The sequence below is a fragment of the Scyliorhinus canicula genome, chromosome 21, assembly GCF_902713615.1.
Source record: "Scyliorhinus canicula chromosome 21, sScyCan1.1, whole genome shotgun sequence".
Lineage (NCBI taxonomy): Eukaryota > Metazoa > Chordata > Chondrichthyes > Carcharhiniformes > Scyliorhinidae > Scyliorhinus > Scyliorhinus canicula.
This window is the reverse complement of record NC_052166.1, coordinates 58,713,159-58,740,809: the sequence shown is the minus strand read 5'-3', so window position 1 is coordinate 58,740,809 and position 27,651 is coordinate 58,713,159. Positions and strand designations below refer to the sequence as shown.

The 27,651-nt window shown below is 49.5% G+C and overlaps 1 protein-coding gene across 1 annotated transcript in view; it reads right to left on the bottom strand.

Annotated features, from left to right (window-relative positions):
- LOC119955579 (hemicentin-1-like) overlaps nt 1–27,651 on the bottom strand; it is a 291,695-nt gene that overhangs the window by 224,456 nt on the left and 39,588 nt on the right. Inside the window, 8 exon segments of the mRNA XM_038781912.1 lie at nt 807–961; nt 3,096–3,222; nt 3,549–3,696; nt 5,866–5,996; nt 8,537–8,728; nt 9,711–9,803; nt 18,678–18,950; nt 20,258–20,385. Coding sequence (XP_038637840.1) covers nt 807–961; nt 3,096–3,222; nt 3,549–3,696; nt 5,866–5,996; nt 8,537–8,728; nt 9,711–9,803; nt 18,678–18,950; nt 20,258–20,385 — 1,247 coding nt within the window.

The window sequence follows — 27,651 nt, the reverse complement described above, 5'->3', positions numbered from 1 at the left end:
CTTTTATTCAATTTGAATTCAATAAAAAAAATCTGGAATTGAAAAAGCTAATGATGACCATGACACCATTGTCGTAAAAACGGACCTGGTTCACTAATGTCCTTTCGGGAAGGAAATCTGCCATCCTTACCCGGTCTGGCCTACATGTGACTCCAGACCCACAGCAATGTGGTTGACTCTTAAAATGGCCTCTGAAATAGCCCAGCAAGCCATTCAGTTCAAGGGCAATTAGAGATGGGCAATAAACGCTGGCCCAGCCAGCAAAGCCTGCATCCCGTTAAAGAATTAAACAAACTCTTTTATCTGTTGTCTCTCCTTCCTCCCGCCTCATTGTGTCACACTCTCCATCCACCCTTTGTCTTCTCCCTTCATTGTCCAATCCCTTTACCGTATCTCTCCCTCACTCTTCGTCCCTTCCACTCTTTCTATCCCACACTCCCTCTCTTCACAGTCTCACTTCCTCTCTCATTCTTTTTCAAGAGGGCACTCGCAATTGAGCTCAGTCCTTCCATGTCATCGAAAATGGCAAACACAGCCAAAAGGAATCAGTTCAGGCTCCGAGCTAAAGCTTCTGACCTGCACAAAGCTGTAGGGTGAAGTCTTAGCGGTTTATGAACCACTGTGAAATACTGAGAGTTTGGCCTCCTGTTCCTTATTGCAGGAAGGTGCTCCTGGTCTGTTGTTAATAAAATCATTCCTTGCCACGGTCACAGCAGGAACTTGGAAAGATAAATAGCTCCAGGGAAAGTAAATGACCCGTAAACATGGAATCAATCAGAGCATAAAGGTGCTGCTTCATCCCATACCGTAAACATGAACTTTGAAGTGCTTGCTCCGCTGCCCGGCTGAATTGTGGGCCACACACTGGTAGAGGCCCTGATCGATGAGGCGAGCTGTCTGAATCCGTAATGTCTGTCCCTCTTCTGTCAACTCCACCCCTTGGATATCCAGAGACAGGGGTCTAGCAACCAAAAATAAAACACAATTGAACAGTTAATCAGATAATTACATGCAGGATACACACTCTCTCTCCACCAGTTCAAGCTTCCGGTATATTACAGTCCGAATGACCTTTGCAGCATATCATCCATTCTCACACGTGACTGCCCATCTGTAACTGCCCTTGAACTGGGTGGCTTGTTGGGCCATTTCAGAGGGCATTTAAGAGTTTGGATTGTTCATCCATTGATATCACCACTAAACCACCAACCCTCCAATATGGAGCACACTATACTCAAGGTGCATATTATGTACAAGGTTTCGTAACACATGCACGAGACAATATTTCCTACCATGTACAGAGGGTCCACTGTTCTCTGCAGTGTGCCCGTATGAATGATGTGGAGATGCCGGCGTTGGACTGGGGTGGGCACAGTAAGAAGTCCTACACCACCAGATAACTCACCTGGTGAAGGAGAGGTGCTCCGAAAGCTAATGATTCCAAATAAACCCGTTGGACTTTAACCTGGTGTTGTCAGACTTCTTACTGTGTGTATGAAGGTGTGCTTTCTCTATCAGGCCGGTGGATTTCAAAGTATGGTCCGTACAGCCGAGACCATGCAAGAGAACGGACCAGAACCTTCCTCCTTACCACTCACATGGAGTAACACAACCAGACTGACTCCCGCCTACACAGCATGAGTTATCATGAGCATGAGCAATAACAATAAGCAAGATTAACGTTACTGTTGATGATATTTGATTAACATAGATTGTTAAATATTTATTAATTTCTTACCGTCAGATTATTGTAAGATTTTTATAACATATTAGAATGTTTCAAATAAACATGTCTCTTGTCGTATTAATAATATGAAAATGTCCATACTTTTCTTTCTGGTGCAAATTAATAATTTACTTGCGATATTTAACTAAATCAATGCACATAAATTTGTTACATTTAGCAGCATAAACACAGCAAAATGCTTGGATTTTTCATAAATCCCCATTAAACTTCTCTTGATTTTTCTTGCGATAGTGACAGTGGGTGGGGCAGGTCTGATGGGTCACTTGCCCCACCTAAGTGGCCCATGCGGTAAAACATTGGAAAACCACTTTGTCAGACTCACACGCACAAAATATTGTTGTTTTTCAGAGGGTGACTGGAATCCGTGGATCAATACTCTGTAGAATGAATGGGGCCTGCGTGCTGAGAGAGGGATGAGAAAGATCAGCGGCTGGATTCTCCATTTCAGCGGCTAAGTGTCGGCTGAAACAGAGAATTCGCGGGCGTTTTACGCCAAAATTGGCACCGAATCCTCACCGATTCCGGGACCAGTGAGGGGCTAGCAGCGGCCCCGGGTGAAACTCCCGTCTCCCGCGCCGAATTTTTTTTTTTTTTTTTTTTTGTGTTTTTTTTAAATTTAGCGTACCCAATTATTTTTTCCAATTAAGGGGCAATTTAGCGTGGCCAATCCACCTACCCTGCACATCTTTTGGGTTGTGGGGGTGAAACCCACACGGACACGGGGAGAATGTGCAAACTCCACACGGACAGTGACCCAGAGCCGGGATTCGAACCCAGGTCCTCAGCGCTGTAGGCAGCAATGCTAACCACTGTGCCAACGTGCTGCCCTCCCGCGCCGAAAATGGCCGGAGAATGACCGGGTCTGTGGCCGCGCATGCGCACGGCGACGACCTGCAGCCCTCGTGCCGTACAACATGGCACTGGTCGTACCCGACCCGCCATCCGCGACCCGACAGCCCACCCCCCTGGCCACCCCCCCACCAGTCCCCCCAGCTGTCACGCAAGCTCCCCCATCCAGCGCCACGGATCTCGGCCGAGTGCGGCGGCGCTGGACACAGTTTGCAGCCGCCACACCGGCTTCCCAACCGTTCAGACCACACGTCAACCACACGATCGGCAACTCGGCCCATCGGAGGGGCTTCTGATGACCCGCCAATGCCGTTGCAATGCCGTGCGGCGCGCAATGCAATGACGCCACTTCCGTGGGGGCGGAGCATGGCGGACCGGCATCAAACTGGCGACGGCCCCTATTTGGGCCTTGGAATGGATTCTCCGCCTGCTCGCCGCTTACGATATTGGCATCGGGCAATGGCGAATCCTGCCCCAGGACTAATCTTATTATACTCACTCTCCATCCTTACTCCAAGCAATGTGCGGAACAGGGACTCCACTGGCTCCACACCTGAGCTCCAGCTGAGAATTCTCCAAAACGGTCACTTCCTGGGTGAGTGCCGATCCAAAGATCACAGGGGGTACTAGATGCAGATCAAGGTCCAAAAGTTATCAGTCACCAAAATAGTGTTAAAATTATCCCTTTTAAATTAGTCAGTGGAGGGCCAAGGCTGAGGGGGCAGCCAAGGCTGGAGCGAAGATGTTAGTTAGAGGAAGCCAACTGTGAATTTTTAAAAGCTGACAGAATACTGGAGGAAGGAAAAATGACCGAGGAAAGTAACGAGCTCCACAATTTTAAGAGCCAGGACAGGATGAGTCAGAGGAACAGACAGTTGTAATAAATCTCGATGACAATGAAGGGCGCGAGGAGTGGCGCTTGGGAGGAGAGCTGAGATTGTTGCATTCTTACCCTGCACCAGTAGATTGAACTGCTTACTGGCCCTGCCGGCCACATTAACAGCACTGCAAGAATAGACTCCAGAGTCTCCTTTGCGAGCTTTCGGAACTCGCAGCAGTCGGCCACCATTCAGAAATCGGACTCGGCTGGTCTCCGCCACCTTCAGGAGAAATAAACCAAAGAGAAGTGTAGCCAGTTTATTTCAGTGCTGGTGACTGCTACCCGAGGACTGCAGTTTGTACCAGTGTCACGGTGTGTGTGTGTGTGTGTGTGTGTGTGTGTGTGGGCGGGGGGGGGGGGGGGGGGAGATATATCATTGACTTCACCACAAACACATATTCAGTATCTTCACTTGAAAAACTCCATCAAGTTCAAAGGCCAAACCTGGGGGCAGGTTTAGCTCAGTGGGCTAGACAGCTAGTTCGTGATGCAGAGCGAGGCCATTCATGGAGGCCCCTGCCTTCTCAGCCTTGCCCCTCGCGTGAGGTCAGCTTAAATCACCACCAGTCAGCTCTCCCCCTCAACGATGACGACTTTACATCTGTTAACAGTCAGAGTCATTGATAGACCTCATAGCTGCAGCTATTTCTACAGTTAAAGAATGGAAATATTGGGCGGCACTGCTGCCTCACGGCGCTGAGGACCGGGTTCGATCCCGGCCCCGGGTTACTGTCCGTGTGGAGTTTGCACATTCTCCCCGTGCCTGCTTGGGTCTCACCCCCCACAACCCATAGGTGTGCAAGGCAGGTGAACTGGCCATGCTAAATTGCCCCTTAATTGGAAAGAAAAGAATTGGCTACTCTAAATTTTAAAAAGAATGAAAATATTGGCTCAGATCAACATGAACCCAACTGGTTGTAATAATGGAGGGGTCGGTTAGCTCAGTTGACTAAATGGCTAAAGTATGGTGAAGAATAACACCATCAGTGCAGGTTCAATCCCACTCCGAGCTGAGGGAATTCATGGAGCCTCCTTGCCTTGCCCCATAATTAGTAACCAATGATGCTACATGGAAGAAGAAGGAGGCATTATAACAACTGGTTACAACTACATGTGCAGGCTACTGAAAAGTGCTTAAAACATTTAACCATTCTTCAAGCATTAGCTTCTCCATTCCATTTTATTTCTCAACCACCACTATTTGCCAATAACTGCTTTCAGATAAATCCATTAAGAAAAAAAAACTGGGTGTTACAGAGTTATCTAGTACTTAGTTGAGGTCACCCAGAGATTACCTTTCCAATGCCCAAGGCAACATTCTGTCTGGTCGGATATGGGTTAAGATTTATTTCAGGAATTGCTCCACAATAGAAGCTTCTGGCATTTTTTTTATAAATTTAGAGTACCCAATTCATTTTTCCAATTAAGGGGCAATTTAGTGTGGCCAATCCACCTACCCTGCACATCTTTGGGTTGTGGGGGTGAAACCCACGCAAACACGGGGAGAATGTGCAAACTCCACACGGACAGTGACCCAGAGCCGGAATCGAACCTGGAACCTCGGCGCTGTGAGGCAGCAGGGCTAACCCACTGCGCCACCGTGCTTCCACCCTGGTGTTTTTTTTTTTAAGGATAGGCTTGCAAACCGTGAGGTACAAACAAGAGCTTTATTGGAAGGTGTCTTCTCTACTGGCTGCTAAACTAGACTGGCTGTTAACGTGCTCAAACTGCTGATCACGTCATCAATACGCCATGTGACCCTGTTGCAAGTAGGAACAAACATGAAGACACAACACTTTCCTTCCCCTTTATATCAGAGCTTCCTGGAATGAACCACGGTATCACGTTAACAATCAAAATTCACAATATGAACAATTTAATAAATACAACCGTCAATCAGTTAGAAGTTGGCTGCCTCGTCATTGTTGGAGGAGGTGCTGGCGGTAATGGGGGTGGACAGTGGGATCATCTCGGCCATTTATGGGAGGATTTTGGAAGAGGATAAGATGTCTATGGAGGGAGTTAAGGCTAAGTGGGAGAGGGAATTGGAGATGGCACTGGAGGAGGGACTGTGGTGTAAGGTGCTGCGGAGGATGAATGCCTCAACCTCGTGTGCGGCCCTGGGGTACTCCCTACATCATGTACTGGAGTCTCACCAACTCATCCTGACCATTGGCTGGTTGTTCAGTCCATGACTGCTCGGAAAGTGGCCCAAATTCACACAATGGTCCAATGGCTGGAGCCAGGAATGTAACCCCAGGAGAAATTCCGCATTGAACTGGCTTATTGCTGCATAGCGAGGTGTTTCCATGCCACGTCATCACCCGCCCCTCACACCAACTTAATTAGGAACAGACCCAATTTAACAACATCGACTTTCTACACATACCTTCCGCTCATTCTTGTACCAGCTGACGGTTGGTGTTGGGTTGGCGCTGGCATCGCACTCCAATGTCAATGGCTGATTAACCAACGCCGTGATATTACTTATTTGGTCGTTACCCAGGATCTCAGGGGGAGCTGCAATGAAGGAAAAGGAGTGTAGGAGTGAGGGGGGGGGGGGGAATCAAACAGTCCAGTCAAAACAGAAAACATTTGGGACACGATTTAACGGAAGTGAAACAGAGTCTCGTGCCTGGCACATTAAGCTGGGTGCTTCCCACGCTGCCAGCACAGAGAAGGACCTCGCTGTTAAATGGGACTCTGCTTCATTTCTCAGCCTCGGTGAGGAACAACCTGAGGAGGTGACACTCAGTCCCATTTCCTGCAGTAACGGGCTCCGCTCGCCAGTGCAGGAAGAGGTCAGGGCGTCCGAGACGGGCGCGGCAAGGCCATTAAATCGCGCACTTGGTGTGAATATGGTGCCGTAACGTTGTATCGCAACTGTTATTGCCACACCACAGATTGGAAGGCAGCGCTAAAATAAACAGACAAAGCAAGGGACTGGAATGAGAATCCTCCAAAGTCTGGTTTCACTTAACTTCCGTCGCGCTTCAGTGAAAAGCAACAAAGCATGTTTTGCAGATATAGCTGCTGTGAGACTTCATAACTTGTTATAAAGCTTCTGGGCCAATAGGCCAACTTTTCACTTCTACTAACTGAAAAGGACCGACGCCGTTAATCCCAGCAGCATTTCAGATCCAGCAGACATTGCAAACAATCTCCACTGAGGGCTGGTAGATTGTGGAGCCAGATTGAGCATCAAAAGAGCAGGTGCACAACGATCTTGATGATGGCAATGGTGAGGCTTGGGGATTCCTCAGAGTTCTATTACTTTGTTTTTCTTAAAAGTATTGATACTTGCCTCACTCACTTATCACATGCTGGCTCTCCCCCCCCCCCCCCCCCCCCCCCCCCCCCCCAGCCCCCCTCATTCCTACTGCACACCATGGCGAAGAGGATAGGAAATCAACCAGCTTCTCTTAGAACTGCACCTCCTCAGGAATGATTCAGATTGGAAACTCTGAACAGGGCTGCAGAGGTGAATTTGCGACCCATTAATTCCCATTACAATGCACTGACACTCCAATACTGCCCGGCCTGTAAAGATGTATATTTAGCGGTGTATGCCGTAACAAATGTTAAATGGAGTTCTGAAGTTCAATCAATCATTAAATACACAGTGAGGATAATGCAGCGGAAGGGATTCTTCAGTCCCCCCAGCCCCGTGTCTCTCGATGGCGCGGCATTCGCGGGATTCTCTCTTCCCGCTACTTGTCAAAGGAATTTCCCGCTGAAGCCACCTCACGGCGTTGGAAACCCCACGGGCGAGGCGGCGCTGCCAGCGGGAAAAGAAAATCCCAACGGCCAGAGAATTCCGGCCGGTATCTTTAATGAGCGCCTGTCAGACCTGGAGGAAACGGTTTGGCCGTGTGGTATTCCAGCTTTCAAAATAACTTACAAACGGGTTCAAGCACCATTCAGCCAGGTAATGTCATTGGCGTCCAACCTTGTACACCAGTTGTAACACCACAATCCTGTCAGAAAATCCAACAACACCTAATGAAACTCCCCAATCCGAACCCAGTGACTTGGGGAGTGGCAGACTAAACTATGTCACAGAGCCGTTACTGCACAGATAGAGGCCATTGGGCCCATTGGGTGCACGCTGGCTACTGGCTCCCTGTACAACAATCCAATTACTCCCACTCCCCTGCACGATTCCCATAGCAATGCATGTTTATTTCCCTCGAGCCCCCATCGAATTTCCTTCTGCAATCATTGATCATCCCAACTTCTGCCACTCTCGCACACCCAGAGTTCCGGGTCATTGCTACTCACCGCTTTAAAAATACCTTCCTCACATCGCCACCATCACTCCCCCACACCGCCCCCCCCCCCCCCCCCCCCCCATCCCAGCGCACCCTGTATCTCTTGCCCAAAACCTTAAATCTGTCTCTCACCCCCCTCCCCCCCCACTTGTGCCATCAGCCAATAGGAATAGCGTTTGTCCACCGTATCTAAATCTTGTCCACCTCTGTCAAATCTCCCCTCAATCTCAATGCCACAACTCCCAACCTCAAGTTGAGGGCTGATAGAATTTACAGTGCAGAAGGAGGCCATTCGGCCCATCGAGTCTGCACCGGCTACTGGAAAGAGCACCCTACTCAAGGTCAACACCTCAACCCTATCCCCATAACCCAGTAACCCCACCTAACACTAAGGGCAATTTTAGACATTAAGGGCAATTTATCATGGCCAATCCACCTAACCTGCACATCTTTGGACGGTGGGAGGAAACCGGAGCACCCGGAGGAAACCCACGCACACACGGGGAGGATGTGCAGACTCCGCACAGACAGTGACCCAAGCCGGAATCGAACCCGGGACCCTGGAGCTGTGAAGCAATTGTGCTATCCACAATGCTACCGTGCTGCCCCATTTCGATACTTGGCTGTTATCTTCCGGAAATACCTCTGGATGCTATCAGTCTGAGCTAATTAACCATTCAGACACTTGGCTTGGGAATGGGTCCAGATCCAAGTCTCCGACCCCCTCCAGTGTATCCAGTGTGGCGGTGGTTCAATCGGAAAGTGTGGCAGCAGAATGGAACTATTTACCTCGGACTTTCAATCGATACATTTTTTTGGAGGAGCCAGCCTCGTTGGCCGCAATACACAAATAATCCCCACTGTCATAGGGCGAAGCTGAGTCAATTAGTAGAGAACCATCCTCCAGTATTGAGATTCCTGGTTCATTAGCTGGAAGGTCTATGCCATTGTGTAGCCATCGTATAGATGGTGGAGGAGTTCCTGGGGATAGGTAAACAGAAAAGGTCAAGAAAGGTACAGTTATCACAAAAAGGCACATCAACAAAGGGATTTAATTGGCATATCGAAAAAATGTTAAACCAGGATATACATCTGTTCCACTAAATTAGAAGTGCAGATGGGAACACCAAGTTATATAAAGGTGCACAAACATATGTTACGATGGAAGTATTGAAAGTACGTGGATGTTTGCACATTTTTGCCTTTTTTGCTTCCTTTCTGATGATGTCTGTAACTGTTTATAAAGCCAAAAACTACCTCAATAAAATTGATTATTAAAAAAAAAAGGTGCACAAACAGATTAAGGACTGGGATTTTAATGTTGGGAATGGGAGACAGGTTTTGGAACTGTTTCCAGGTCTTGAGTCTGTCCCCGGGAGGAAACTTTCACTGACCTGGATTTTTGATAGCCATGTCCTCTCAACAGGCATGGGGACAGGCTTTCCGTCCTGTTAAGGGTAGTGGGAGGGTTTTTCAAGCTGAAGGGCCAATCAGAGTCCTTCCAGCTTAAAAGGCGCAGCATCCTGCAATGGGTACATATCGCCGGCAGTGTTTATATTTGCGTCACAGGAGGAGCTGTGGGAAAAGGAGCTATTGTGCTCCAGGCATCTTCATGTGTACCCAGAGAGGCTCCCTGAAGGTTCCTGGCAGTAGCCTGTTGCCACGCTCACTGAACCGGTGTTCGTTCTATTCCCACCAGGTTTGGGTGGGAGCCGCTCTGTCGCTATAGTAACAAGGCTTTAGCGTCGCCATGGCCGGTTGGCATTAGTCTGCTGCTACCCCCCACCACTCCGCCACATCACTCCATCCACTGCCCTCTTATTCCCCACTGCCACTCCCAGCTCCCACCATCACTATTCCCTCCGCTCACCTCCTTGCACCTTACACACACACACCATCGGCCCCATTCATGCCCCCGGTGAAAATCAGGCCGACAGTTTTGGATCAGAAAATGGGCCCTCACCGTTGGCTGGGCAGGGAAGTGTGACTTTTTCTCTGGCAAATCGCTCTTGTTCGGCATCCACTGGAGCAACATCTTCATCAAAAAATGGTGGTTCTTGCAAAACATAAAAGACTTGCATTTATATAGCACCTTTCACAACCATCAAACCTACCAAAGTAAGTGGGGGAATCCGCAGGTACAACATTTCTATTAAGGTGGGGAGAGTGAAAGCTGATCTGGCGAAATGGGATGGTCTCCCTCTGTCACTGGCGGGTCGGGTACAATGAACGTGTTGCCGCGATTTCTGTTTATTTTCCAATGCCTACTGATTTTCCTGCCAAAGGCATTGTTTAGAGAGATTGAAGGAATGATTACCTCATTCATATGGGGGGGGAAGGTGGCCAGAGTGAGAAAGGTGCTGCTACAGAGGGGAAGGCAGGCAGGGGGTTTGGGTTTCTGAACCTGATGTATTACTACTGGGCGGCGAATGTGGAGAAGATGCAGAGCTGGGTCAGAGGGGTTGATTACCAGTGGATCAGAATGGAGGGGAGGTGGGCAGGGGGTCGGGGCTGAAAGCACTAGCAACAGCACCACTCCCGATAGCTCCGGGGAAATACTCAGGGAGTCCGGTAATAATAGCTTCATTGAGAATTTTGAGGCAGTTTCGCCAACACTTCAGGTTGGGGGCAGGGTCAAGGGACATGCCGATTCGGGAGAACCACAGATTTGAGCCAGGGAGGTGGGATGGAAATTTTCGGAAATGGGAGGAGAAGGGGATTAAGACACTAAAAGATTTGTTTCTTGGGTGTCGCTTTGCAGGATTGAAGGAGCTGGAAGCGAAGTATAGGCTGGAGCAGGGAGAAATGTTTAGATACATGCAGGTTCGAGATTTTGTCAGAAAGGAAATACAGAGCTTCCCGGAGGAACCGGTCTCCACATTGCTGGAGGATGTGCTGACGACAGAGGGGCTGGAGAAGGGGGTAGTATCAGTGGTTTACAGGGATATTTTGGAGGACGAGAAGGCACCACTGGAAGGGATTAAAGCAAAGTGTGAGGAAGAGTTGGGAAAGGGTATGGAGGAGGGATTCTGGTGTGAGGTGCTCCGGAGAGTGAATGCCTCCACCTCGTGCGCAAGGTTGGGGCTGATACAGGTGAAGGTGGTATACAGAGCACACCTCTCGAGGGCGAGGATGAGCCGGCTCTTTTAGAAGGTAGAAGATGTGTGTGAATGTTGTGGGGGGACCCCGCAAACCACGTTCATATGTTTTGGTCCTGTCCAAAGCTGGAGGATTACTGGAAGGAGGTGTTTAGGGTAATCCCTAAAGTGGTGCACGTGAAACTGGACCTGGGCCCTTGGGAGGCCATATTCGGGGTGTCGGACCAGCCGGGGTTGGAAACGGGTGCGGAGGCAGATATCGTAGCCTTCGCCTCATTGATCGCCCGAAGGAGGATCCCGTTGGGATGGAGAGCAGCCTCTCCACCCTGTGGAGGGGAAGGATGGAGGGGTTCTGCAATTCATGGGCATTATTCATTATGCACTTTCAAGAACTGGATAACATCGAACATTAGTTGGGGTGGGTGGTTGGGAGGGTTGGGAGGAGTTAATGATGACTATGGGTGATTTCTGATTCCTTTTTGTGATTTGTTTATGTGAACATGCGGGCTAATGTCTGGGGTTTGGTGGGAGGATGGGATGGTTGTTATTGATATGAGGATTTACATATTTGTTACTGATTATTGCTTATTGATGGTGGGTGTAAATTTGGGCGAAAATGTGAAAAAGGAGAATAAAAATATATTTTTTAAAAACCTCCCAAAGTATTTCAGAGCCAATTAAATATTTTTGAAGTGTAGTCACCGTTGTGATGTAGTAAACTTTGCAGCCAATTGGCACAAAGCAAATTCCCCCAAACAGAAATGTTTAATTAAATGGGAACAAAGTCCCATAGCGAGCACGTTTAGCCACGCGTTTCCCGATGCTCACAGCGCCGAGGACACAACACTATAGAGCGGCACTTGGGTTAGATAGTGGGCTTCAGTGAGGAGCATGCAGCCACAGCCGCACATTAGCCTGGCCATAGTGCTGCACGGTAGCACAGTGGTTAGCACAGTTGGTTCACAGCTCCAGGGTCCCAGGTCTGATTCCCGGCTGGGTCACTGTCTGTATGGAGTCTGTACGTTCTCCCCGTGTCTGCGTGGGTTTCCTCCGGGTGCTCCGGTTTCCTCCCACAGTCCAAAGATGTGCAGGTTAGGTGGATTGGCCATGAAAAATTGCCCATAGTGTCCAAAAAGGTTAGGTTACAGGGTTACTGGGTTACGGGCATAGAATGGAGGCATGGCCTTAAGTGGGGTGCTCTTTCCAAGGGCTGGTGCAGACTCGATGGGCTGAATGGCCTCCTTCTGCCCTGTAAATTCGATGATTCGATGATTGCCCTGTTCTCTGCACGGAGGCGCTCCACTTGTTAAAACTCCTCAATGCAGCGAGAGAAGGGGCGCCACGATCTCTGGAACCCCTGACCGGAACACCCTCTCCCCAACCCAACTATGAGGGGGCCCCCCCCCCCCCCCACCCCCACACCTCCACGGACACCCGCACAGGGCAACCCGGCCCACTGTGCCACAGATGCCAGCTTGGAACATGGGGGCCTCCAATCCATTGGGAGACCCCCATGAGTCCCATTCCGCCTCATCCCATTTGCAGAGACCAGTTCTGAACGGCGTTCCGTGGTCTCTGAGGAAAAGGGGATAGATCTCAACTCCTCGGATGCCTCGGGAAACTGCATATTGAAGCTGCCTCGTTCTAATAAGCAGATTTGCCAAAAATGTGATTCCACCCCCAATGGGTGGGATTTACATCGCAACGTCTCACAAAATCGAGTTAGATCTCACAAAGGCGTTGCGAGCCGGATAGATCCCGGGAGCGGGGTCTCCTGGCTTCCATCGGCCACATTGCTTTTCGGGTACAGCGTGGTCGTTGGATCGCGCCCGTGACAGCGACCAGGTAATCTGGTTTCTGAGGTTGATTAAGGGGTAAATAGTCAGGCCAACACCACTGTTCTTCTTCAAAATAGTTGAGGGGAATTAAGAGTAAGGGGTGGATCAGTAAAGATGCAGCGAAGACACATTTCGGGAGATATTTCAAACCACTCCGAAATGGCAAATTCCAGTGAGAGAGAAAGTGTCCAGGAAAGACTCGACGAAAAGGATGCATTATTCTTGGCTAACTAAGGAGGTTAAAGATAAAACGGCAAAAAATGGATCATTCCATAAAGATCAGTGGTAGGCCAGAGGATTGGAGAGAATTCAAAACCCGAAAAGAATGACTAAAAACAAAATGAGGTAGATATTAGAGTATGTGAGAAAGTTAGCCAAAAATGAGGTAGAAATTAGAGTATGAGGGAAAGCTAGCCAAAAATGAGGTAGAAATTAGAGTATGAAGGAAAGATAGCCAAAAATTAGGTAGAAATTAGAGTATGAGGGAAAGCTAGCCAAGAGATTGGGCCTATATCCATTGGAATTAAAGAATGAGAGGTGATCTTATTGAAGATCCTGAGGGGACTTGAAAGTTTGATGCCTAAAAGATGTTTCCCCCCGTTCTGCTGACAGGAGAGGGACTTGAAATAGGCACTGGAAAGGAGGTCGAGGGTGGAGGCAGCCAAAGGGCGGGCCAGGAATGGCGCGACGCACGGGTCAGGGGCCGGCCCGAGAAAGGCTATGGCTGACCGGCGGGGTGGGGGGGGTGGGATGTGCCCCCCGACCAGGCTGATCACCTGGAACGTCAAGGGACTGAATGGGCCGGTGAAGAGGGCGCGGGTGTTCGCGCACTTGCGGGCCCTGAGGGCGGACGTAATTATGTTGCAGGAGACACATCTGAAAGTGTCAGACCAGACCAGGCTAAGGAAGGGCTGGATTAGCCAGGTCTTCCACTCGGACTTGGACTCGAAGTCCAGAGGGGTGGCAATCATGATCAACAAGCGCGTGCAATTTGAGGCAGAGGGCATATCTGCAGACAGGGGGGGCAGATACCTGATGGTACGGGGCAGACTGGAGGGGAGAAGGGTGGTGCTGGTGAATATATATGCCCCGAACTGGGATGACGTGGACTTTATTAAAAGAGTGCTGGGGAAGATCCCGGACTTGGATTCTCGCAAGCTAATAATGGGAGGGGACTTTAACATGGTCCTTGACCCGACTTTGGATCGGTCGTGTCCCAGAACGGGTAGACTCTCAGCAATGGCAAGGGAGCTGAAAGGGTTTATGGGGCAAATGGGGGCAGTGGACCCCTGGAGAGAGGGACAGCCAACAGGAAGGGGCTACTCGTTTTACTCGCACGTCCATAAAGTATATTCCAGGATAGATTTCTTTGTAATAAGCAGGGACTGTATGGGGGAGGTAAAGAACACGGAATACTCAGCAATTACCATTTCAGACCATGCCCCGCATTGGGTGGACCTGCAGTTCGGGGGAGCGAGTTATCAACGCCCGCAATGGAGGCTAGATGTGGGACTGCTGTCGGAGGAGGGGATCTGCGAGAGGCTTCGGAAATGTATAAAAAATTACCTGCAAGTGAATGACACTGGGGAGGTCTCAGCGGCGACCGTGTGGGAGGCGCTAAAGGCAGTAGTTCGGGGGGAGCTGATTTCAATTGGGGCCCACAAAGCCAAGGCAGACCGGGCAGAGATGGATAGATTGGTCAGGGAAATGGGCCGGATAGATGAAGAGCACGCGGAGTCCCCGGGGGAGGTTTTACTCAGGGAATGGCGGAGGCTACAGGCGGAACTGGGGGCACTATCCACGAGCAGGGCCGTGGAACAGCTTAGGAAGGCGAGGGGAGTGGTGTACGAGTATGGGGAAAAGGCTAGCAGACTGTTAGCGCAGCAACTCAGGAGGAGGGAGGCGGCCAGGGAAATAGGTAGAGTGAGGGACGAGGGGGGGCGCAAAGTGGAGGATTCGGCAGAATTGAATAGGGTATTCCGGGACTTCTATCGTAAGCTGTATACTTCGGAGCCGCCGGAAGAACCGGAGGGGATGAAAAGGTTTCTGGACGGGTTAACATTCCCAACAGTTGGGGGGGGGGCAAGTGGAAGAGCTGGGCGCCCCGATTAGAGTAGAGGAGGTATTGGGGGGCCTAAAGGCCATGCAGTCGGGGAAGTCCCCGGGGCCGGATGGATACCCAGTAGAGTTTTATAGGAAGTTCTCTGAGCTGGTGGGCCCGGTCTTGGCGAGGGTTTTCAATGAGGCAAGGGACAGAGGGACCCTGCCGCCGACAATGTCACAAGCCACCATATCTCTGATATTGAAGCGGGGTAAAGACCCGGAGGTGTGCGGGTCCTACAGGCCAATCTCCCTGATTAATGTAGACGCCAAGCTCCTGGCAAAGGTACTGGCGGGGAGAATGGAGGACTGTGTACCGGAGGTGATTGGGGAGGATCAAACTGGGTTCGTGAAAGGTCGGCAGCTGGCGGCCAATCTGAGGAGATTGCTCAACGTGATAATGATGCCCCCGGCGGGTAGAGAGGTGGAGGTAGTGGTGGCAATGGACGCCGAGAAGGCCTTTGACCGGGTGGAGTGGGACTATCTATGGGAGGTGCTCGGACGGTTTGGGTTCGGGGAGGGATTGGTGGATTGGATCAAATTATTATATCAGGCCCCGAGGGCCAGCGTCAGGACCAACAGAGAAGTGTCGGAGTACTTTAGGTTGTACCGAGGGACCAGGCAGGGCTGCCCGCTCTCCCCGCTGCTGTTTGCGCTGGCCATAGAGCCGCTGGCGATGGCGCTGAGAGCCGCAGAGGGTTGGAAGGGGATGGTGAGGGGCGGGGTTGAACACAGGGTTTCTCTTTATGCAGACGACCTGCTCCTGTACGTGTCGGACCCAGTGGCCGGGATGGGAACTATACTGGGAATGTTGAGGGAGTTCGGCCAGTTCTCAGGATACAAATTAAATACGGTCAAGAGTGAAATGTTTGTGGTCCAGGCAAGGGGCCAGGAGAACAGATTGAGAGGGCTACCGTTTAGGCTGGTTGAGGAAAATTTCCGGTATTTGGGAATCCAGGTGGCACGAGACTGGGGCAGGCTGCATAAGTTAAATTTGGCCAGGGTGGTGGAGCAAATGAAGGGAGAGTTTCGGAGATGGGATGCACTCCCGCTGTCGCTGGCAGGGAGGGTGCAGACTGTAAAGATGACAATCCTCCCTCGATTTTTGTTTATTTTTCAGTGCCTCCCGATCTTTATCCCACAGTCCTTCTTCAAAAGAGTTAACGGGCTGATCATGAGCTTTGTCTGGGCGGGAAAGTCTCCGCGGGTAAAGAAGGCGATGTTGGAGAGGAACCGCAGCGAGGGAGGGCTGGCTTTGCCGAGTCTGGTCAATTATTACTGGGCGGCCAACATCGCTATGATAAGGAAGTGGATGGTGGGTACGGGGTCTATTTGGGAGCGGGTGGAGGCGGCTTCGTGCAGGGGCTCCAGTTTGGAAGCCCTGGTCACGGCTCCTCTACCGCTGCCGCCGGCCAAGTACACCACCAGCCCGGTAGTGGTGGCGACCCTGCGGATATGGGGCCAGTGGAGGAGGCATGTGGGGGAGATGGGGGCGTCTGTCTGGGCGCCAATCTGCGACAACCATCGGTTTGCCCCCGGCAGTATGGATGGGGGGTTCCGAGTATTGCGGCGAGCAGGGGCGGGAAGGGTGGGTGATATGTTCCTGGAAGGGAGCTTCGCGAGTTTGAGGAGCTTGGAGGAGAAATTTGGGGTGGTAAGGGGAAATGATTTTAGATACCTACAGTTGCGGGACTTTGTTCGTAGACAGGTCCCATCTTTCCCGCGCCTCCCGCCAATGGGGATCCTAGACAGAATAGTCTCTGGGAGGGATGAAGGGGAGGGTAGAGTCTCGGGTATTTATAAGGTGCTCATGAGGGAGGAAGGGTCCCAGACAGAGGAACTGAAACTTAAATGGGAGGAGGAGCTAGGCGGGGAAATGGAGGATGGGCTGTGGGCAGAGGCCCTGAGTAGGGTAAACTCGACCGCGACATGTGCTAGGCTCGGGCTGATCCAATTTAAGGTCGTTCACCGGGCCCATATGACGGTGGCTCGGATGAGCAAATTTTTCGGGATAGAGGACAAATGCGCTAGGTGCGCGGGAGGACCAGCGAACCATGTTCACATGTTTTGGGCATGCCCTGAGCTGAGGGGGTACTGGGAGGGATTTGCGGGGGTCATGTCCCAGGTGCTAAAAACAAGGGTGGTGATGAGTCCAGGGGTGGCAATTTTTGGGGTTTCGGAAGACCCGGGCGTCCAGGGGGAGAAAGAGGCCGATGTGCTGGCCTTTGCTTCCCTGATAGCCCGGCGACGAATATTATTGGCGTGGAGGGACTCAAAGCCCCCGAAGACGGAGTGGTGGCTTGCGGACATGTCGAGTTTCCTGGGGATGGAAAAAATCAAGTTCGCCTTGAGGGGTTCTGTGCAGGGGTTCACCCGGAGGTGGCAACCATTTATTGACTTCTTTGCGGGAGAGTGAGCGTCAGCAGGGGGGGGGGGGGGTTAGAGTAGAGTAGGAGGGAAAATATGGCGGGTAGTACCGGTGGGAGGGGAGCGGGCTTGTGCAATATGTTACGGTGGAAGTATTGAAAGTACGTGGATGTTTGCACATTTTTGCCTTTTTTGCTTCCTTTCTGATGATGTCTGTAACTGTTTATAAAGCCAAAAACTACCTCAATAAAATTGTTTATTAAAAAAAAAGATGTTTCCCCTTGTTTAGAGACTCACACGGGGTGGCACAATTTAAAACTATGCGATCTCCCAGTTCAGATGAGGTGAGGAGAATTAGTTTCTCTGAGGACCCTACACCTGTGGAAGTCTCTTCTCAGAGAATTGTAGGGGTAGGGTCATTGAATATTTGTCAGACTGAGTTTGACAGATTCTTGAATGACAGGGGAATCAGAAGGGATGCTGTGGGATAATGGCTACCCTGATCAGATCAATTTGTGCCGAATATTGCATTAACTCATGAACAGGCTTAAGGCTACCCCACTTTCAGCCCTGATAAGTGCCCAGTCTACCTCAGATTACACTGGAAGGATAAGGCGTCTCGAAAATTTGAGTAACAGGTGAAGCTAGCTGTTTCACTCTATGCAGAAGCATAATGCAGCTGTCAAACCATAAAAACATTCTGCCGATCACACAAATGTGTAGTGTGTTATATCAGTTTCATTGCTGGTGCAATGCCAGTAATGTAGGTTGTACTGATCAAAGTCTGGCCGATCGTATCAAACATCCCTTCTGTTATTTGCAACAGGCAAGGTGCAGATCGCACCCAACCAGCCCATGCTTGCAAAACTCAAAATACAGTCTGACATTAGATGTGATTCTGCGATTGAACAACATTTGATTAATAATCCTCAGTATGCTAAGAAATACCCCGATCACCAATTTGAAATGGTCAGTGGGGCTTGCAGTGTGGTGCATTTGCCTGAACTGGAAGCTTCAAGTATTAACACACGTAGCCCTGTCCTTTGCAGACAGAAAGAACACATACACACATTGCGCCTGTTTCAACTGAACAAAATAGGTGATGTCATGCTTTGGTTCATTCCTCAGGGCAATGACCTGCCCAATCAGAATCAACCTGCCTGGTTCTAATTTTAAAAAGCTTGGCGGTTAACTGTCAGTTATCGGTTAACTGGTGCATTCTCCATGGCCAAGCCTCAACTAATAAGAGTCTACTTGCCAAAAAACCACCACTCTTTTCTCATCAAGTATAAATTGTTGTTCTCTTTACATTTGGTAATCTTCCAAATGTCCCAACGACATTGTTCCACAGGAACAATCCTGCTCTACTTGGCCAGACAAATATAATTTATGGCTTAACATTCTGGTTACTGAATGTTTCTTACTGAAACATACAAGAGCCTGAGGGTGCTCGACAGGACAGATATTAAAGACATTAATGGAACCCATCTTGTGGCTGTGATATAAATGGTTCCAATGTTCACTCACCCAACACGGCCAGTGTCATTTCACTCACATCGCGCCCAGCACTATTGGTCGCCTCACAACGGTACATCCCGGCATCAGAGATCTCCACGTCTGCAATGTTGATTGAACCATCAGGGCCGTCCAGAAAGTCTCTGATACCCTGCAGCAGGGCCTCATCGCCTTTGTACCACCTGATTTTGGGAGTCGGGTCCCCATGGGCCAAGCAGGGCAGGTCAACGGACTGGCCCGCAATCACCTTCAGGAGTTGATGTGAAAGATGGATTTTGGGAGGGACTAGAAAGAAGGAAAAAAACAGAGAGAACAGAATAATTGGCATCAATACCATGAGTTCTACCCAATGTATTCATAGAATCATAGAACGGTTACAGGGCTGAAGGAGGCCATTCAGCCCATCATATCCATGCTGCCTCTCTGCACGAGTAAGTCAGCGAATGCCACTCCTCTGCCTCCCCCCATAGCCCTCTTCAGGCTGTTATCCAATTCCCTTTTAAAAGCCACAATTGAAGCTGCCTCCACCACACTCTCAGACAGTGCATTCCAGATCCTAACCACTCACTGAGTGAATCTGCCTCCACCACACTCTCAGACAGTGCATTCCAGATCCTAACCACTCACTGAGTGAATCTGCCTCCACCACACTCTCAGACAGTGCATTCCAGATCCTAACCACTCACTGAGTGAATCTGCCTCCACCACACTCTCAGACAGTGCATTCCAGATCCTAACCACTCGCTGAGTGAATCTGCCTCCACCACACTCTCAGACAGTGCATTCCAGATCCTAACCACTCGCTAGGTAACACATTTTTCTCATATGGCCATTGATTCCTTTGCCAATCACCAGGTTCTCGATCCTTCCACCAAAAGAAGCAGATTCTTCCGACACACTCTGTCCCTCCACTGCAGCCCCCCTTGATGGCCGAGGAAGGTCCATTCGTATCGTGGCCAAGCAGGCTGGACATCCTGCAAAATCCTTCCAACGCATGCTAATGGTGGGTGGTACGCGCAGGAAGGCCTCCTGGTCAGCCATTCTAGATGAGACTAAAAGCCGCTGGCCACAGGCTAGCGACCTGTTCCAGGACAAACGTCGCCATGGAAACAGATGAAAGTCTGCCTTGTGCACTAGGTGCGGGAAGGAATACAACAACAAACCAAAGGGTCCACGGGCCACAGTTTAATGTCTCAGACCGAACAGGTGGGATCCATTAGTCCACTTTGTTAACCTTGACGAGGTCTTTCTCTTTAACCGGTGCTGCGGCTTTTGAAGAATTTCACACTTCTTAGCCAAGTGTGCTGCAGCCCATATTCCCCCAGACTAACCTTCGCAACCCAGTGATTAAGGCAAAAGCCCGCCCTTTCAGAATTAAGCACGGCTCATTACAGCTAGACCTGAGCCTGTGCTTCAAGTCAGCTCCATCCGCCTTCTGGCAATTTGTCAAAACCTGCGATCAAATGGGCCCCCGGACGCCCACCTGCCCGAAATCAGAGATAAGCAACAGCATGGAACCAAACTCCAAATATCAGTCAAGGGGGCAAGAAAGAAAAAGGGGAGAAAATGAAGCAGAGATAAGTAATTCTCACCATGAACAATGAGTTGCAATGTCAACGAGGCATTCCCTGCTCGGTTTATAGCAGCACACTTGTAGAGGCCGCTATCAGATACCCTTGAGTCTAAGATCGTCAGTGACCCCGATGGTAAGACTGTGTACCTAGCGGGAAAGAAAGCAGGCGGTTCAGAAAAGGGAAGGGTTTTGCACTTGACATGAATAAGATTCTTTACCAATTGGCTAATGCGTTGAGGTACAACAAATGTTCACTCCTCGGGCCAGAGTTTGAAGCTCGCCTGAACTCCAGCAATCGAGCTCCCCATTGCTGCCAATGCTTAGCATCTTAGATGAGCTAAGAGTAGTTTTAACCTTTCTCCGTGAGAATGGACAAAATAGTAATTAACAGCTCCAAAGCTGGTACTAACTTGCTCACATTATCATGCAGAAAGATCCCAGGAAACGGTGGAACTGTCCACTGATACAAATAGAGTCTCTCCTGAGTTTGGCTCTGATGGACCGTGTTGTAGGACGGAGTGAGCATTTCACTCTGATTGTAACCCGAGTTGCAACTGAACCTGGGAATGTTTGATGAAGGTATTTCACTTACGGAATTTCACTTTGGGCAGCATGTTAGCGCAGTGGTTAGCACTGTGCCTTCACAGCTCCAGGGTCCCAGGTTCGATTCCCGGCTTGGGTCACTGTCTGTGCAGAGTCTGCACGTTCTCCCCGAGCCTGCATGGGTTTCCTCCGGGTGCTCCGGTTTCCTCCCACAGTCCAAAGACGTGCAGGTTAGGTGTATTGGCCATGCTAATTGCCCTTAGTGTCCAAAAAGGTTAGGAGGGGTTATTGGGTATATGGGAATAGGGTGGAAGTGAGGGCCTAAGTGGGTCAGTGCAGACTTGATGGGCTGAATGGCCTCCTTCTGCACTGTATGTTCTTTGTATGTATGAAATAGAAAGATGTTCCATTGCTCCTTTACCTTAGTTACCGAAGAAGGAATAGAAGCCAAAAATGCAACCGCTTTACATCGACTCTACTTACACTTACATCTGGTCACTTTATTGACTTATGGGTAACACGGTGGCACAGTGGTTAGCACTGCTGCCTCACAGCGCCAGAGACCCGGGTTCGATTCCTGCCTCGGGACACTGAATGTGTGGAGTTTGCACTTTCTCCCTGTACCTGCGGGTGCTCCGATTTCCTCCCACAATCCAAAGGTGTGCAGGTTAGATGGATTGGCCACGCTAAATTGTCCCTTCGTGTCCAAAGTTTGGGTGGCATTGTGGGGGATTGTCCTAGGTGGGGTGGTCTTTTGAAGGGTTGGTGCAGACTTGATGGGATGAATGGCCTCCTTCAGCAGATATGATAGCGACATTTAAAAGACATCTTGATGAATATCGGAATAGGATTGAAGTAGAGGGATACGGACCACAGAATTGTAGAAGGTTTCAATTTAGACAGGCATCATGATCGGTGCAGGCTTGGAGGACCAAAGAGCCTGTTCTGTGTTGTATTGTTACTTGTTCCCAACCACCTTCCCTCTCTCTCCATGCTCTCCCTTCTCCTTCCCTCTCTCCACATGCTCCCCCACCTCCTTCCCTCTCTCCCCATGCTCCCCCACCTCCTTCCCTCTCTCCCCCACCTCCTTCCCTCTCTCCCCATGCTCCCCCTCCTCCTTCCCTCTCTCCCCATGCTCCCCACGTCCTTCCCTCTCTCCCCCTCCTCCTTCCCTCTCTCCCCATGCTCTCCCTCCTCCTTCCCTCTCTCCACATGCTCCCCCACCTCCTTCCCTCTCTCCCCATGCTCCCCCACCTCCTTTCTCTCCCCCACCTCCTTCCCTCTCTCCCCATGCTCCCCCTCCTCCTTCCCTCTCTCCCCATGCTCCCCCACGTCCTTCCCTCTCTCCCCCTCCTCCTTCCCTCTCTCCCCATGCTCACCTACCTCCTTCCCTCTCTCCCCCACCTCCTTCCCTCTCTCCCCATGCTCCGCCACCTCCTTCCTTCTCTCCTCATGCTCCCCCACCTCCTTCCTTCTCTCCTCATGCTTCCCCACCTCCTTCCCTCTCTCCTTAGGCTCCCAGTGTGCATCACACACAAAGTGTGTTGACCTGTGTGTGAGACATGTCAGGCTGTATGTTGTCCTGTGTGAGACATGTCAGGCTGATTGTTGCCCTGTGTGACATGTCAGGCTGTATGTTGTCCTGTGTGTGACATGTCAGGCTGTATGTTGTCCTGTGTGTGAGACATGTCAGGCTGATTGTTGCCCTGTGTGAGACATGTCAGGCTGTATGTTGTCCTGTGTGTGACATGTCAGGCTGTATGTTGTTCTGTGTGTGTGACATGCCAGGCTGTATGTTGCCCTGTGTGAGACATGTCAGGCTGTATGTTGTCCTGTGTGTGACATGTCAGGGCTGTATGTTGTCCTGTGTGTGACATGTCAGGCTGTATGTTGTCCTGTGTGTGACATGTCAGGCTGTATGTTGACCTGCGTGGGAGACACAGGTAGTATGTTGATTTGTGTTTTATCACTGTTCTAATAAATAGGAGGACATGAATCATATAAAAATGCCTTCATAATTCTTATACAGTCTAGTATGTAATAAGCGAAAATCAAACAGTGACGTTATTGAAAAAGATTCTCATCGTTCTGAAGAAACAGAATAACAAACATAAAAATGCCGACAGTAATTGCAAAGGAAGTGTGTCTGATCCGATTTAAACCACCACATTCTCACTGCCTGTCTTGGACAGATGGGACCAGCTGTGATATCTTCATTTAATCCCAAAATATCAGCCTCAAATCAAATCCGACGCGAAGGAGGATTGCACCCTGATTTGAACTTGCTGGGATTGTGTGAGCGCAGGAATCACAGGCAGTGCCCTGACTGAAGTGCGTCCACCCGGGATTCTGTACCTGGGTTGTGACCTGGCTTCTTGCTGCTGGGCAGAAAGCGAGAGCAAGGCTGAGATCTTTGTCAGGAGGAAAGGCTCAAGGTTCCGACCCCTGACCATTGGAAGAAGGGGAGGGGGAAGAGAAGATCTTTGAGAGGTGATCAAAATTATGAGGAATGGTCACGACGGGAATAAGAAAAAGATACTTGTGCTGCATCAGTGTGTCAGGAACCAAATTGGCAAAAACTGAAGATAAGGCTGCGGAGAGGAAGTTTGGGGATTATACCCCGACACCCCTCAAGTGGCATTGCTGACCGCTGACCTTTGAAATAGATCCTCTTTCCTGAGAGGTGGGTCGACTGACCAATTGACCTGATGGAGGTCTTTAAAATAATGATGGGGCTTGATCGGGCAAAGGTAGAGAAAGATGTTGCCACTGTGCGCAGACTAAAAACTAGACGCCGCAAATATAAGATGTCGCTAATAAAGGCAATAGGACAAACCTCTTTACCGAGGGAGAGCGGTTGGAACGTGGAACTCACCAGCCCAAGGAGTATCTGAGGTGAATAGTATAAATATATTTCAGGTAGAGCGGGAAAGGGGTAGAAGGATAATGTCAACAGAGTTAGATGAAAAAGGGTGGGGTGCGGAGGGTTCTGAGCAGAACAAACACCAGCATTGACCAGTTGGGCCGAATAGCCTGTTTCTGTGCTATGGTGCAGAGCAGTGATTTTCAAAGTGCGGGTCACAATTCGCGGTTGGGTGCCATTCACACGGTGCTTGACGTCAAGTGTATGCGCAGGAGGAGCGCCCAATGGCCGCTACCTGCTTTTAAATTGAGAATGGAGGCCGCTGCCACATTTTAAATGAAGACAAATGAGGCTGTGTGCAGTCCTCCGGCCACAAGTGGCAGCAGTGAGCAGGCCACGTGCCCTGCACATACACTTCACGTCAAGCACCCTGTTTGGCGGCAAATCACGGGGTGAGCTTTTTCCAGTTTCTCGCTGCTGGCAAGCAAGGTATGAGGACTGTGTAGATGAATCATTTTCTTACAAGTCAGAGAGGGCCAGAGATACAGATAGGCAGTGTACCTACTGGACAAGAACTCACAACAGAATCTGTTGGAGAGAGCTGCGTAGGAGAGTCCAGGGCGGGACAGAGCAGGGCTAGCTAGCTCTGTACAGAGCACCAGGGCCTCTGGTTAACAGCCTATAAAGAAGAAAATTAACTCGGGAATAAAGCAGAATAAAGATGATTTCTTGGGCTGTGATTTGATCAATTGTGCCAATATAAATAAGGATGCAAAGCCCATGTGTGTTATATGCAGGGAAGTATTGGCAAATGAGAGCATAAGATTCAGATTTTGAAACAGAAGTGTTGGGTGAAAAATTCCTTTTGAGGTTGAGACCCCAGAGTCAGTTATTAACTTAGAGCTGACTCCAAATTAAAAGTCCACGCTGCTGTACCTGACCTGTGATACCACATTAAAAACACGGCAAAAGCCCATGAGGCAGTCAGAATTCTGAAGTAGCATCTCCCAGAGTTATCCAGTGCTGAGTAAAACAAGCATTTTGTTGCTATTGCCCTTCACGACCACCGACATATACGAGGTTGGATTTTCAATTTCCACAAAGATGAAGAAGGCACAAAGGAACCGGCTGAACCCTTCACCTGATGTAAACCTTCTGTAAACCTGGTTGGAGTGAGATCACGAGGACCAAGCAGGCTCCCCTTTCACATTAAAGGTAACTGAACACGGCATGTGTGGTGAAGGTCGGCCTGCATGGGTCCCGGAAGTCGGCCGTTTGGCAAAAGTAGGTCCCAGGAGAAAGGTTTGAACAACAGAAGTGTAAAGGACATCACTAGCATGTGAGCAGAAACCATCAGTGCTGATAGCTTTCACACCATAAATAGTGGCGAAAGCAAAGTCTATGGCAGCTTTAGAAAGGGAAGCAAATAAATATTTGGAGAAGAAATTAAGGAGATTTATGGCAATACTCGTGACAAAGCCAATAGCCAACTCTTGGCAGTCAGGCAAACCGAATCACTCGTCATCTCATTCACTAATATTCCAAATGCTGATCGGGTCGATTTTCCATTTGAGCCTTTTGCAAACTTCGGGAATTCAGCAGGAACAGCTTTTCAGCGTCAAGGTTTAGAAATGCCAAAGTCCGATAATTCAACCAGAACGGGGTTTGATTTTTCATTTGCAAAAGCTGCGCATGCAAAGCTGAACTCTAAACCCAAACTGGCAGTGGAAAGAAAGAAAAATTAGAGTGATCAGTTTTAAAGGCTGGATTGCAGACAGCTGAGATCACAACAGAAATTGTCTCCCTCACAATGATCCAACCAACTAGAAGGTGAAAGCAACAAGTATTTCTGCATCTGTTGCACAGAGGAAATGCAACGCAGCCAGTGAGAACATCAACCCTCTTTCCTCCCCAGGGGCAGCACACCAGGAACCTGCTAGAAATCCCAGGATCTCACTAAAAACCATTTGTCTATCGGCCCAAGTCAATTCCAGCTACAGACAAGGCGCTCTGTGTCTTTCTGATATCTGGTCTGGACAAGTCAGGATACGTTTGGCGTCCTTAAGGCTGTCATGTTCCCTGCAAGGAGAATTTCAAATGGAGCGTCAACACACATTCCAAACCTCCCTAACAGCACCGTGGGTGTACCTACACCACTAAGAGGGCAGCGGCTCCAGAAGACAGCTCACCGCCACCTTCTGAAGGATAATTAGGGTTAGGAAATCTATCGTGGCCTAGCCAGCGACACCCATATCCCGCAAAATAATAATAAAAATTATTTCCAAATATGCTCACTGGTAAAGATACCAGCATTGATAGTTCTGCTTGCATGGCAGTGTTGTTCAATCAAGGCTCACTCATCAAAGTTAATCAGAATGGGGGGGGGGGGGGGGACAAATACAACAACAACGTATATTTATATGGCGCATTTAACCTAATAAAACATCCCGAGACGTGACACAGGAGTGTTATAGAACTAAATATGAGACTGAGCCACAAAAACAGAGATACTGCGTCTACTGATCAAAAGCTTAATCAGAGGCAGGTTTTTAGTAAAGGAAGAAAGCAAAGTAGAGAGATTTAAAGAGGGAATTCCAGAGCCTGGGACCCAGACAAGGGAATGCCTGGGGATGCACGAGAGCCGATATAAGGAGCGCAGATTTCTCAGAGGCTCGTGGGGCTGGGGGATGTTGCAGAGATAGGGAGGGACAAAGCTATGGAGGGATATGAGAACAGGGATGAAGACGTTGCCTGACCAGGAGCGAATGTACGTCAATGAGCACAGGGACGACAACAGGAGAGCACGTGGGGCGCCCGCCTTGTGACCATAAATTCCCGCCCGAGGTCAGCGGACCTTTCCGTGGCCCGCGTCCCGCCCGTGGCGATCTGGCGGTGGGCGGGCCGGAAGAATCCATCCCGTGGATTTGGCTCGAGTTAAGTCATGAGTTTTGGTTGACCTCAAGTATGCCGAGGGTGAAAGTTTGGGGACCAGCCAAATGGAGTTGGAATAGTAAAGTTTACAGGTGGAAAAAGACACAAATAAGAGATGAGGCCGCAGCTGAACTAAGGCCGGGGTGAAGTCAGGCAATGTTACAGAGGTGGGAATAGTCAGATTAAATGATTGTACAAATAGGAGATGGAAGCTCATCTCGGGGTCCGAACACAACTTAGACAGTCTTAATCGTCAGCAAACTTTGTTTGCTTGTAATCATAAATCTCATTCTTGACAGTCCTCCAACTCTGAGTACGGCAGGCAACCTTCATAAATATTGACACACAGGAGTTCTGAGCTTTTTCTTGAAGTTGTTCTTCACAGCAAGATTCAAGTACAGTACAGAGCAACGTTACAGGGCAAAAAAGGGCAACAGTAGCCTGGATAGAGGAGGGTCGTCACATTTAGCATTGCTGTAAATATTGACAGCATGTTGAATGCCACTCAGATCTCTTTCTGATGTTAATTTTGGGCTGTGCTTTCAATGGGACTGATTGGGCAGGTCATTGGGGTATGTTTACAATAGGGCTGTGTTAATGAGCACTCAACCCACAGCTTGGCATAATTTCCCCTGACCGCTGAGGGTATTCAAACAGTAAATCAATCCTTTGCAATGGGATGCAGACTTAATGATGTAAATTGTGCCCAGAGGAATGCCTGGCCCACTGTGTCCCACAACAAATACACAATCTAAAAGACATTTGTATAAATGTGTCTCAAGACATCCGTAACGTTAAGCAGCTTTCTAGCTTGGATCATTAGCAATCGAATCGTAACTAGTGCATGATGGGGGACAGAATCATTTACCGATCACTGTTATTTTTTCCTTTGAGTTAAATAACAAGTCTAATTGTTGAGTGAGTCATTTTTCAGGTGAAATGTAAAAAAGAGAACCCCTCTGCCCTATCAGATGGGTGTACAAAACCCCTGTCACTATTCAAAGAACGGAGGAATTATCTCCAGTGTCCTGGTCAATATTATTCCTTCACTAAAGCAGATTAAACTTGTCATTATC